At 52.8% G+C, this 12,084-nt stretch overlaps 1 protein-coding gene across 2 annotated transcripts; it reads right to left on the reverse strand.

Moving 5' to 3' along the window:
- Nucleotides 1-3,941: 3,941 nt before the first annotated feature.
- SLC22A6 (solute carrier family 22 member 6) lies at nucleotides 3,942-11,268 on the reverse strand. 2 transcript variants are annotated; one of them, XM_045793723.2, is made up of 10 exons: nucleotides 10,605-11,268; nucleotides 10,139-10,242; nucleotides 9,733-9,887; nucleotides 8,396-8,564; nucleotides 7,788-7,911; nucleotides 7,522-7,637; nucleotides 6,255-6,469; nucleotides 6,046-6,154; nucleotides 4,501-4,704; nucleotides 3,942-4,225 (listed from the first exon to the last, which is right to left on the reverse strand). In XM_045793723.2, the coding sequence occupies exons 1-10, from the start codon at nucleotides 10,971-10,973 to the stop codon at nucleotides 4,138-4,140; spliced, it is 1,653 nt and encodes a 550-aa protein (XP_045649679.2). In that variant the 5' UTR covers nucleotides 10,974-11,268; the 3' UTR covers nucleotides 3,942-4,137. The 2 variants fall into 2 exon arrangements, with proteins under 2 accessions (XP_045649679.2, XP_045649680.2); XM_045793724.2 differs by lacking the exon at nucleotides 4,501-4,704.
- Nucleotides 11,269-12,084: the final 816 nt, after the last annotated feature.

Genomic DNA, 12,084 nt, shown 5'->3' on the forward strand with positions numbered 1-12,084 from the left:
AACCTAACCATTCCATTCCTTGGTATTTGTTCAAGAGAAATGGAAGCCTATGTCCACACAAAGAAGGGGCGTGAGGAAAGTTTGGTGGTGATGGGTATGTTCATTATGTTGATTGTGTTGATAGTTTCACGGGTGTGTGCATCTGTTAAAACTCATCAAATTGTACACTGTAAGTATGAGCAACTGTCTTCTACATTTCAGAAAAGCTGTAAAAAATATATTAGTTAAGATGTCTTTAATTGCAGATCACAGAAAAATCAACTCACAATGGCTTAAAGAGGAAGGAGGATTTAAGTTGAAACTCCCACACTTAACAACTAGAGTAGAGGTAGGTGGCTTCAGGATTGGTTAAATCAGTGGCTCAATGACATCATCAAACCTCAGGTTAGTTCCATCTTTCCACTATGTCCCTCTCAGTTGTTGCCTTAATCCTTGCTCTGGTTTCCCTGTTGGGCCACAAGATGGCTGCCACAGTTCCAGACATCCCATCTAGACTCAACATTGTTTACCACCTAAATCTAAACCTTGACCAATTCAGGCACTGACAGGCTGTTTAGTTTCTTCTATGGATGTGGCTCATGGAACTTGCTTCTGGATATAGGCTGCTGTTAGGGAAAAAGTTTAGAAGAAGCAGGAACGGGCCTCACTAGAGCTGGTCAGGGAGACTGAGGCTCAATTTCATCTAGCTTATGATTCCAGCTTTTTGCATAGAGTCAGCCACTGTTCTATGACTACAACATGAGCCACGTGGAGACAGTCACATCTCAGAGAACATCATTAGATGGTTTTCCTAAAAGAAGAGGAACAATGGGGGCAATGGGATCCATCCAGAGTTTCTCGTTTACTTCTTATCACACAGTTTTTAATACATATGAAGGTAAGTTGGGGGTTTAACAAAGAGTAGTCTAGGAGTTCCAAACTTAATGGCTAGAAGGACCATAAGGTAACATACCTGTGTGAATCTGATCAGGTATAAGACAATAGGAAGTGGTGAGGCCTATGGTGATTTAGACAGTAAAACCCTATGCCCACCAAAAAATAGAGCATGGGGAAACAAAACCCCTATGGTCCAGTTTGACACCCCTAGAGGAGTTCGAGAATAAGGGATGTCCATTAGTTTCCAACTGCTGTTGCATCAAATTGTCACAAACTTAGTGGATTAAAACAGCACAAATCAATTTTCTTATAGTTCTAGAGGTCAGAAGTCTAAAAGCAATGTGTCAGCAGGGCTTTGTTTCTTCTGGAGGCTTCAGAGGTGAAGCTGCTTCCTTGCCTTTTTCAGCTTGTATTTCTTGGCTTGTTGTCCCTTCTTGTACCACCCCAAACTCTGGTTTCTGTTGTCACATCTCCTATTACCTACTCTGGTCTCCTGCCTCTGTCCTATATTCACATGAGGCCAACCCAGATTATCCAGGATAATCTTCCCATCTCAAGATCCTTAGATTAATCGCATCTGCAAAGTCCCTTCTACCACGTAAGGTAACAAATTCATGGGTTCCAGGTGTTAGAATATGGACATCTTTGGAGGTCCATTATTCAGCCTCCATGTGATATGAAAGCTGAACTGATTGGACATCTATTCTTTAAGGGGCTGTTAAAACTCTTGGGAAAGGAGAGAAGAGCCCAGTGAAGGGGCTTGGTGTGGACTAAAGCCTGGGTTGTAGGGGTGGGTCCTGGGATACAAGGGTAGAGCCCAGAAACAAAGCTGGCTTCTGGTGAGCTCTCTACCAGGGCCAAGCAGTTGAGAAAGCTCCTGAGTGTGCCATCCTGGCCAGGACGTGCTCAGAGCCACAGGTAGAGAAACTAAGGGTGGCCACAAAGGCCCTACCAATCCTGGCCGAGGATAGGACTTTGTGGTCAAAACTGGTACAGCATCTGAGACCACTGAAGTGAGGCATGACTGTATCAAAACTCAGGCTCAGGGCCAATGTGAGAGGATGGGATGCGAGACAGGTCAGAAGTCGCTTGCTGGTGACTTAAAAATGGGAGGAATGTAGGGTTCCCTTTGGTCAAGAGTACGGGGTGAGCAGAGGAAATCTCTGGCCAGAGCTGAGGAAATGGGTTCTGTGCAGATGGTGTGAGCTGTCTGAGTCAACACCAGCAGTTGGGCCAGTTGGGGGTGTGTGCAGCTGGGGCAGGTCAGGGGCTGTCTCCGGTGGAGGCAGATGCAGAAACTAGGTGATCTAAGCACAGAGATGAGAGGGCCACAGGAGTCAGAGCATGTCAGAGTTGCTGGCAGAGTTTTGAGGCAGGGATAGGACCAAGTCGCTGGTCCCAAGACCTCCAGATCTACAGAAGCAGAGCTGGATGCAGGTGGCCTGCCTCCCAGTCCTGGTCCTGTCTTCCTGCTCAAGGCTGGTGAAGACGCCATCCTAGGTGCCCCTTGTCAGTCATGAGGTCAGTGCTGCCGAGAAATAGTAGCAGAGGGAGGGCTGGTGGCCCTTGACCATCTACTGGATCCTACAATGGCCCAGAAATTCTTGGGGGTGCAGGAGGCATATCTGCACACGGGGAACGCCAAGTCCCCCGATGTTCCAGGAGGTGGAGTGGGTTATCATAATTTCAGCTCTGTCCACTTTGTCCTGGAAATCCTGCTGTCTGAGCTGCTGTGAGCTGTCCCAGGGCTTTGTGGCTTTTTCAGGAGAGCTGTGGGCTACCTACCGTCTCCAGGTTTCCCTGATTCAACTAGAGCCCCAGGGTCCCACCTGGAAGACAATGTGTACACCTTCAGAGTGTGGACCTTACCAGAGGGATGAGGGCCTGGGGGGCTGAGTCAGCCGCAGGGGAAACAGTGATGGGCAGTGTACCAGGAGACAAGCGTGGCCAAGCAAGCACATTTACAGCAGGGCATGGCTGGTGCCCTGACTCCTGCCACCTATGGATGCTAATAGGGCTGTCTTTTCCATGCCCCCCCCACCCCCAGGCTTCCTTGAAATGAGCTTCCTTGCTGATGCAGTGATTGGATATCCTTGTCTCTTCCTGACTGTGACCCCGAAACTGCTTTCCATCCCTCCTTTCACATGGTTTCTATCAGGATTCTTTTTCTCCTCCCCCTTAGCCTTCTCTCTCTCTTTTCGGGCCAGGAGAGAGAAGAAGTCAGGCCCTGGGGGTGCAAGAGGCCGAAGTCTCAGTGCTTTACAACTCTGGGCAGTGGAGGGTTCAGGTCCATGAATTCCAGAGCCGGATTATCTGCATTCTAACCCTGACTCCACAATCTACTAGCGGTGTGAATTTGGGCAAGTGACTTAACCACTCTGTGCCTTGATTTTCTTGGCTGTGAGATGGGGGATAACAATAGTACTTACCTCTAGAAAGTTACTGGGAAGATTAAATGAATCAGTGATTGCAAAGTGCTTAGGACAGTGCCTGGCACCAAAGTAGCACTCAGTGCTGGTGCTCTCTGGTTGGGTTCTACCCTTCCCTCTCCCTCTTCCCTCTTTCTTTGTCTCCACTAATCCGGGGCCTGCAGGTGGCAGAACAGCAAATAATATCCATGGAGGGCGGTGGGAAGGATTAGGGTAGCTAGTGGGCGGAACCTCCAGCCGGGAAAGCTGGAAGTGGCAAACTGGTTTTGAGTTTGGACCCTGCTGAAATCTAGATGCGCTGGGGCCAGCCTCCTGACGTCACAGCCTCTGTGGTCCTTTTTCTCCCCCTTTGCTGGCTTCTTTCATTCAGTCCCTTGTCAATTTCCAGTCCGATAGGGAAGGGGAGGAGCTAGGATATTTAAAACTCACAGAAATAGTTGAACAGGCTAGAGAGGGAAGGAAGAGGATGGAAAGTAGGCGCAGGAGAGGGGGCCCAGGTAAGAGATTCTTCTCCAATTCTCTGGGATGGTTTATAAAGTCCTGGCAGGTTGAGGGCAGGGGACTGGGCTGTATGAACTTTTGGGCCGCTGGCTGATGCGGAGTGGCTATACATTCGAGACAAGAGAGAGAAAAGGAGACGCTGCACACAAACCTTTTAATGACGCGGTCTTGGTGGAGTCTGTTCAGGGCGGGAGACCCCAGGGAGGTGCTTTCCTGAACCACAGCCTGGACCCTTGGGCCGCCATTTCCCCTTTCCCTTCCCGGAGTGGGTGGCTCAGGACCTGTAGGACCCTCACTCGCTTTCGGGCTCTGTGAGGCCCCTTCTCAGTGCTCAGAGTACATTCTCCCGTGCTGAGGCCTGGAGCGGGACCATCTGCTTCTGCTGCTCTTGCTCCTGCCGCCTTGGTTTTCCTCTTCTCCTGGGGGTAGGAGAGCGGTATCCTGGGTACCAGCCTCAGGCCAGGGCTAGGAGCTGGGGGCTTCCAGGGAGCTCTCCACTCAGCCATGCCCAGCTACCATCTCTCTGCCCCGGCTACTGCTCCCCGGAGCCAGGAGCCCCCGGAAGGACTCTAGGAGATCCCCAGCCAACTGGGAAAGTGGACAAAGAGCCCTGGCCTGAACGAGGAGGCCTGGGTTTGAGCCTCAGTGCCACCCTAGCCTGGGCGTGTGACCCAGGGTAAGTCCCTGCTCCCACCTGCTTTCCATGTCCTGCACTGTGTCTGGCAGTGGCTGGCCCAGGGTCTCTGGCAGGAGGGCAGTGACAGCGCTGGCGGCCACGGGGACCGCGCCGTAGATGAAGAGAGGCACGGAGGGGTAGAGCTCAGCAGTCATGCCCACCAGGGGGCTCATGATGCTGCCCACACGGGCCATGGTGCTGCCCATTCCCATGCCTGTCTGCCTGTGGGGCCCAAGGTGGGGTGGTGTCAGTCACTGCTCTAGCATGAACGCTGAGGTGCTGGCTGAATTTGGGGTCAGGGCAGCTCAGGCCGAGGCCTCCTCTATTCCCCCTTTGATTAGCAAACCAATTTGGCATTTGTTTTGGAGAGTAAAAAAATAAAAAACCAAAAAACCAAAAAACAGGTTGGGAAGGGCTCTGGCCAAAGAATCAGGAGACTGAATTTTGCCTCTGCCCTTAACTTGCTATGTGACCCGAGGAAGAGTCCCTTTTCCTCTCCAGGCCTCAGTTTCCTGAGCTGTTAAATGAGACAGTTAATTTAGGCCGATCGTTCTCAGATCTCCTGCGGGATTTTGTGTTATAGTTGCCCCAGCCCACACAGTCCTATGGGATTAGAATCTCCAGGAGAGAGGACCTGGAAGTTGCATGTTAAGAATATGTTAAGAACATTTTCTGAGAGAGCAGAGGTTAAAAACCTTGACTTGGGAGACAAACTGGGTTCAAATCCAAGCTTCCTCACTTATAAGCTGTGTGATGTTGGGCAAGTCACTTAACCTTTCTGCGGCTCAGTTTTCTCATTTGTAAGATGGGGATTGTCCTAGTACCTACCTTACAGGCTTGTCATGAGGATCCAATGAGTTGATATTTATAAAAGGTTTAAGACGATGCCTGGCGCATAGTAAGTGCTTTATACGGTTACTCTTTCCCCTGAAATCCTGGGAGGGCTCAGGACAGAAACCATGATCCTGCTCAGTCCCAGCAGCCTAGGGATGCCTGGCCTTTCTGTGACATCTCATGTGAATTTTGTGTCCCATTCTTATTAATAGACACGGGTGTCTTGTTTCTCAATACAAAAATGCCCCCCCCCCCAATTTTGGTACTCAAAACGCAGTGCTGTGTTTATCCATACAGCTACTAAGCACCAGCATTATGAAATTTTTGTGATAAGAAATTACTTTCCTGTTTGGTCTTTGGTTTCAGACGTACCACTTGGTTTATGGATAAAATGTAGATTGGGTGGCAGCTTCTAACTTGTTCTTTGGAGATCAAGGTGGGGGGAGGGAGAGTTCGATGAATTGCCTCTGAGATAGGTCTTCTTGGCTCTCTACCCTTCCCCAGCTGGGGCTCCTTTTGAGATCTTTTCCTTGGATGGGGTAAGGGCTTAGCGGGCAGGCGCATCTGTGTTTTAGCCACGAAATGTGTGCTGAGCAGCTGACATACACCTTGCACTGATGGGGGCTGGGAGTGGGCCTTGGGCTACGGCACGCTGGGCGGTGCTCTGGGGTTTGACCTATGGGTAGGGATGTCTTGTCCCAAGACCCCTCCCACTAGGCTCCCACTCACCGGATCACTGTGGGGTACAGCTCCCCAGTATAGAGGAAGATGCAGTTGAAGGAGGCGGCCAGGCAGCCTTTCCCCAGCACAGCAAGAGAGGTTCGGACAATGAACTGATCTAGAGAGAAAGGAGGGGGTCAGTGGGAGCTCGGGAGTGGGGGCTGAGAATCTGGGGATAGGGCTAAGGATGAAGGGCCAGGGTACTCGTGGGTGCTCACCCTGGGGTACCACCCCATTGACCAGGATGCAGATGCCTGCCAGCAGCAGTGAGGCCATCTGGGCAGGCCGGCGGCCCAGAGAGTTGATGACAAGGAAGCCCACGAGCTTGGCGGGCAGGTCCACAGCACCCAAAATCACCTGGATTAGGTAGATGCTGACCCCAAAGCCCTGCAGGTCCATGACCAGCCCGTAGTAGGCAAAACTAGTGGCAAACCTAGTGGGGGAGGGGTGATGGGTATGGAGTTGGTTAGGAAGGGTTAAGGGGGGTGCTCATTCAAAATAGGGGTGAGCTACTCTATGACCCTGCTTCAGAAGCTGGAATCTGCCTTGGCTAACCTTTCTTCCGACATTTAGTATGCATTCAGTCTAAGGGTGGGGTAGTCCTCCAATACCCCAAATTTCTCAATCTTCTGGTGTATGAGGGGATTTTCACTTAGTTGTCGTATAAGATTTATATAGTTTTAGTCTTTATCTTATCTATTGATACTGGGCTGAGGGCGGGTGGATTTTCCAGCCACATCTTTAGAGTCACGGTGTGGGGAAAAGCCAGAGCTTTTCAGACCTGTGCATGGGTCTGGGATGGCTGTTGTGCTTCTTAACAAGTCAGGAGCCCATGAAATGAAGCTCAGGTTATTGGATAGGACCCACAACCTGGAGTAAATCCCAAATTGGAACGAAAAAAATTCATTGGTAGAATTGTTGACCGTGCTTCTCCTAACTGTCATGAAGTTACTCTGGTGATGGGCTCAGGAGGGGAGCACATCAGAAGGGTAATGGGGCATGTTGCAATTGGAAAGGAACATTTTTGGCTGATACCAGCCTTGCCCAATGTGTACTTTTGGAGATGAGTTTTAGGCATCTTATCGCCTGTGCTTGTGTTTCTGGCAGGCCCTGCAAGGCCAGTGAAGTCTCCAAATGTTTTGCAAGCTGGACTGGTCTCTGCCTTCAAGATGTCATTCTACTGACTCTGGGGCTGACCAATCCTGATGAGGTATTTCCATATTGAAACAGAGTTGATAAAAGGAGAAGAAGATGGAGAGGTTGGTGCCCAGTGTAGGGACTGGAAGTGAACTGTGGGGATGTCATCTGGTTCTTCAAGACTGTCCCTGGTGGAGGATTACTGCTGCTCATGGCAGGTCTGCTGACTTTTCCTCCCTTTTGTCTGGCTTCTTCCACCCATTGAATCCACTCTCTCCCCAACCAGCCTTTTGTCTCTTGCTCTGTCTCTGTGTCTGTCTCTCTATCGCTTGGTCTGTCTGGGCCTACCACAGCATGGAGAGGCAGAGGAAGAGGTGGCGAAGGGCGGGGCAGCGCAGCAACTCCAAGGCGGAAGCCTGGCCTTTGTCCATAGTCAGCTCCTTCTGCAGACTGGCCCGGAGCACCTGCCAGGATGGGTGGGGCTCAGGGCCTGGACTCTTCCAGAAGCTCCTCCCAGCCTAACCCCTTACTCAGGGAAGCCCTCTGAGACCTGGGTTCTGAGTTTGAGGGTGGACTCCTCTTAGGGTGTCATGGGAGGTCTTGGGGGGTCTTACCTCCATGTTTAGCTTGGTCCCCTCTTCCCGCTTCCCATTGATCCAGGCCACTCTCTGCAGGGCCCGCAGGGTGAGGTCTAGCCTCCCGGAGGAGGAGTACCAGCGGGCCGACTCGATGAAGAACCTGGGAGCAGGCGGTGGGGGTAGGTGTCAATATGGCTTCAGTTCCAGTCGGCTGGGCTGGGGGCAGGGGGTGGGCTTAACAAGTCAGGAGCCCATGAAATGAAGCTCTGCAGTGGGATTTCATTTAAGGCTGGGAACCCAGAGGTTTTGCCAAATCCCTCTCTCTAGGACCACAAAGCAACATCCAGCTTGGTGATGACCCATTCCCTAACCCAGGAGCTCAGCTTTGAGGTGTTGGGTAAAGGCAGTGGCACAGGCAGGCTGGAGAGTCGGGGGGAGCTGAAGAACTGGATCCCTGGGGGGCAAATCCTTCCTCCCTCAGTTCTCCCATCTGTCCCGTGGAGGCACTGGCCTGGGTTTGACCTCTGGCCTTGACCTTCTCTGAGTCTGTGCAGTGGAGTGTGCAGTGGGATCTGGGGGATGTCTTGTCCCTTGCAGCCCTCTGGGCAGCCCTTGGGCACCCCTGCCCACCCGGGGCCACATACCAGGAGTAGATGAAGAAGGCGAAAAAAGGCACAGAGACCGCGAGCTGCAGGTGGCGCCAGTGGGGCATGGCCAAGGCCATACCGGCCAGGAGAAACTGGCCCAGGCTGTAGACATAGCCAGTCAGGGTGCCCACACAAGCCCGCGTGTGGATGGGCATCCATTCCACATCTGGAAAGAGGGCGGAAACAGAGTGGTGCCACTGACTGGGCTGCCCGGTGGGTGGAGACCCCTGGGCCAGGCAAAGACCCCTCTCTCCACCCAAACTTTGATCTGTCCTGGGGCTCAGTGGAAGACACATCAAATGAGGATGTGTACCATGATGGGGGACATGGGGGACTTTCGGTGGAGGGAGGAATGGGTAGATGGGTTTGGAATCCCTAGAAATTGCCCCCTCCACTTCCCCCGCTGTGTCTTGCTCTTCCCTAACCTACTGTCCTGGCGAGGACCCCTTTTCCCTTTAGAGCTTCTCTGACCACTCAGTGCTGGCTTTTCTCAACCTGGGCCAATTCAGTGGCCAGAGCAGCTCAGAGGAGACACTGGCTTTCCTCTATCCAGGAAAGTCAAGGTGGGAGTGGGACCACCTCTCCGCTGTGGTCTGAAGAGGCCCAGCTTTGTTCCTTGTGGGCTCCTGATACGGCTGCTGGGGCAAAGACTTGGACACGTAGGCTGGGTTTTGGGGCTGAATTCTGTAGGTGTCCTGCCCTGGTCCTGGCCCCATCCCAGTTAATTCCTGTAGTCCAGAGAACCCCCAATCCATAGATTCCCTCCTGGGCTTGAGGGATGACCTTGGGTAAATCCTTGCCCTTCTTCCCAGTCTCAGGTCCCTCCTCTGAGAACCAGGGGGAAGGGGCTGATTTATCAAAGATGCACGTTGATGGCTCATGGACAGACCATGCTCAGGCCGTAAATGTGCTTTGGTCTACATGATGCTGGCTTGTCCTATGTTAAAGATATTAGAATTAATTTCCAACATTACAAAATTGGGGAATTTTACATTAATAAAGAGGAGGGAGTAAGATCTGACAGCCCTGACCCTTCTGGCTCGAGCAGCTGAGTGGCTATGGCCCCTCTGGATGGGGCTGTGACCCTCCTTTGTCTACAGTCCTCACCGTTCCCTAAGTCCTCTTGTACCTAGTTGGCTTCAGTCGTTTATGGGAACCACCTGGCCCTAAAAATGGTATGAGTCCGGGGAAAGGGCTGTAATGTTGGCTGCCCCAAAGAGGGCGGGCAGGACCCGGAGGGGATGGCAAGGAGAGGAAGCTGGAAAGGGGCTGCTGGGTTGGGGGGTCAGAGAGGAGTGGGTAGGGACCCGCCCTGCCCTCCTGGCATCCCTCACTCAGTGTCATGCAGTTGAGGGCGATGCCAGCCAGCGACATGCCGGAGAGGAGCCGGAAGGTGCAGTAGACGGGGAAGTTGGGAGCAAAGGCCGCACAGGTTCCTGACACGGCTGTCTGCAGGTAGTTCAAGATCAGCAGCTTGCGGCGGCCCAGCCTGTGGGGGGAGGGGAGAACAGCAGCAGGGATCCTGAGGGCTGACCGTGCCAGGCCAGGTAGGGAGAGGAGTGCCTGGCCTGGGGGAGGCTCTGGGCTGGGGGTCTTTGGAGGACCTGTGCGGTATCCTGAGGCTGGCCCTGTAGGTCCTCAGACCAGCCCCAGGTGGTCAGGCCAACTTCCCACCTGGTTCCCACGAACCCAGCTGAGGCCCAGGCCCGGCCCAGCCCCATGGCTCTACCCAGGACTGACCTGTCTGCCAGGTAGCCAAACACCATGGCTCCGAGAAGCACCCCTACCATGTACAAGGACTGGGCCAGCTGGCGTAAGGCCCTGTTAGAACACACAAGATCCCACTGTGGGGAGAGGGGGCAAGGGTCAAGCAGAGATGAACCTGGGCCACGGGGCTCCCCTTCCCCTCCCTTGGGCTGGCCCTCTGAGGCCTATGTCACCCTCGTCCCCTAACATTTCCCTTTGCTTTTTGCTTCCCTGGTCCTGGTAGCCAAGAGACTTATCTTGACTCTGATGTCCCCCTTTTCTCTAAAGGCCCCCATCTTGAACCCCTTTCTTCATCTTCCCATCTTGGCCTCTGGAGAATCTGAGATTGTGTGTGTGTGGGGGTGCATGTGTGTGTGTGTCTGCATCTGTCTGTCTGTCTGTCTCAGAGGGGAGGGCATGTCCGTTCGGCCTCTGGAGCAGGGGGCCCAGGGATCCTCACCTCAGTCACGATGGTGGAAGGGAAGGTGCTGTTGTCATAGATCCAGCCATTGGTGCAGGGCTCTGTGGCCCCCGTGCTGTTGGCCTCTGTGCCGTTGGGAAAAGGCGGTCCCTGTTGGGGGACGGTGAAGAGGAGGCAGGACTCGGGCTGCCCCTGCCTGTCCCGGGGCAGCCAGGCCTCCAGCTCTCCATCCTGGCTGAGGTTGGCATCGGCAGGCGGGCGGCAGTGGTGCCTGGGGATGGCAGCGGTGAAGTTCTGTAGGGTGTTGTGGGAGGCCATCAGGAGCAGGGGGAGGACCACCAGAGTGACCTGGATCTGCTGGAAGCGGCCGACACCCCCCACCTGCTGCAGGAGGTCGTTGAAGGCCATGGGGCCAGGCCTGGCCGAGCGGCTGGGGGCTGAGCGCTTCTGTTCGTGTGTCCGTGTGCTGCCGTCCTTAGCGAGAGCAGAGAAGCCGCTGTTGCTTCTGCAGCTGACTTGTTCCTTGAGCTGAATTGGAGCTGGCTCTGTGGGGGGACAGGAGCCTGGCTGGCTGCCCCTCCTTCCTTTGCTCTCTCTGTCTTCTGTCCCTCCCTTTCCCTTGAGCCTCCCCTCACTTGGGGGTGGGGTGCTCAGCTTTCAGGGTCTGTGGTAACCCTGACCCCTACATGGGCAGGATTTAATCCTTGGCCTGGAGGGAATGAGTTAAAGTGTGACTTGGTATCAGAAGGATTAACCCTCTGAGTATCCTTGTGTCAGTGGAAATTCTCCAAGTGGGGATAAAGGGCAGGAGAGTGGACTGGAGTGGGGGTGGTGAGAGGGAAGGTACTGGGAGGGCGTGTCCAGGCATCTGGGGGCCGGAGGGGGCCAGGTGGGACCTTATTGTCTTCTTTTTTGTGAGAAGACTGGGCTCTGGGAAGTGTGGTGGCCTCGTGAGGGGCTTCTGTCCTTTATAGTGGACAAGATCCAAGCAATCTGCCTTTGGGAAGGGTTACGAGAGAAAATACAGAACTCCCAGTATCGGATCAACAAATACATTTTATTGTAGTATAAGTATATCCCTAATATTACATGGGAAATACTTATACTAAAAAATTATTCATTGATCTGAAATTCAGATTTAACTGGGCATCCTGTATTCTTATTTGCTAAAATTGGCAACCCCAGTCTCTGGTCTCCTGGGGACAGCTCATATCTTATGGGACCACAGCTTTGTTCAGTCGGAAGAAATTAAAAAGGTCAGAGGCTACTTTTGAAGGAGAGGGACCTAAGACCAACATCGTACATGACGTAGATTGATTCTTCCAGTGTCTCAGCTTTTCCCTTTTGGCTTATTCTGATTCAGAATTTTCCCTTTGTCTTGTTGTCTCTGTTCACAATTTTTTGTTTTTGTTATTTTTTCAGTGAGCATGAATGTATTTTATTTGTAGCCACAACTCTAAGACAATCACTTGATTTCCTCCAACGGTTTAGCTCCTGAGCCCTGATCGCTCGAGATCAG

This window comes from Ursus americanus, chromosome 24 (genome assembly GCF_024610735.1).
Source record: "Ursus americanus isolate L20-20 chromosome 24, mUrsAme1.1.p, whole genome shotgun sequence".
Classification (NCBI taxonomy): Eukaryota; Metazoa; Chordata; class Mammalia; order Carnivora; family Ursidae; genus Ursus; species Ursus americanus.

Coding starts and splice junctions, on each gene's coding strand:
- SLC22A6 (XM_045793723.2), bottom strand. CDS start 10,973: ATGGCCTTCAACGACCTCCTGCAGCAGGTGGGGGGTGTCGGCCGCTTC. Junction 10,243..10,604: donor CTTCCACCATCGTGACTGAG/GTGAGGATCCCT, acceptor CTCTCCCCACAG/TGGGATCTTGTGTGTTCTAA. Junction 8,565..9,732: donor CCTCAACTGCATGACACTGA/GTGAGGGATGCC, acceptor CCCTCTTTCCAG/ATGTGGAATGGATGCCCATC.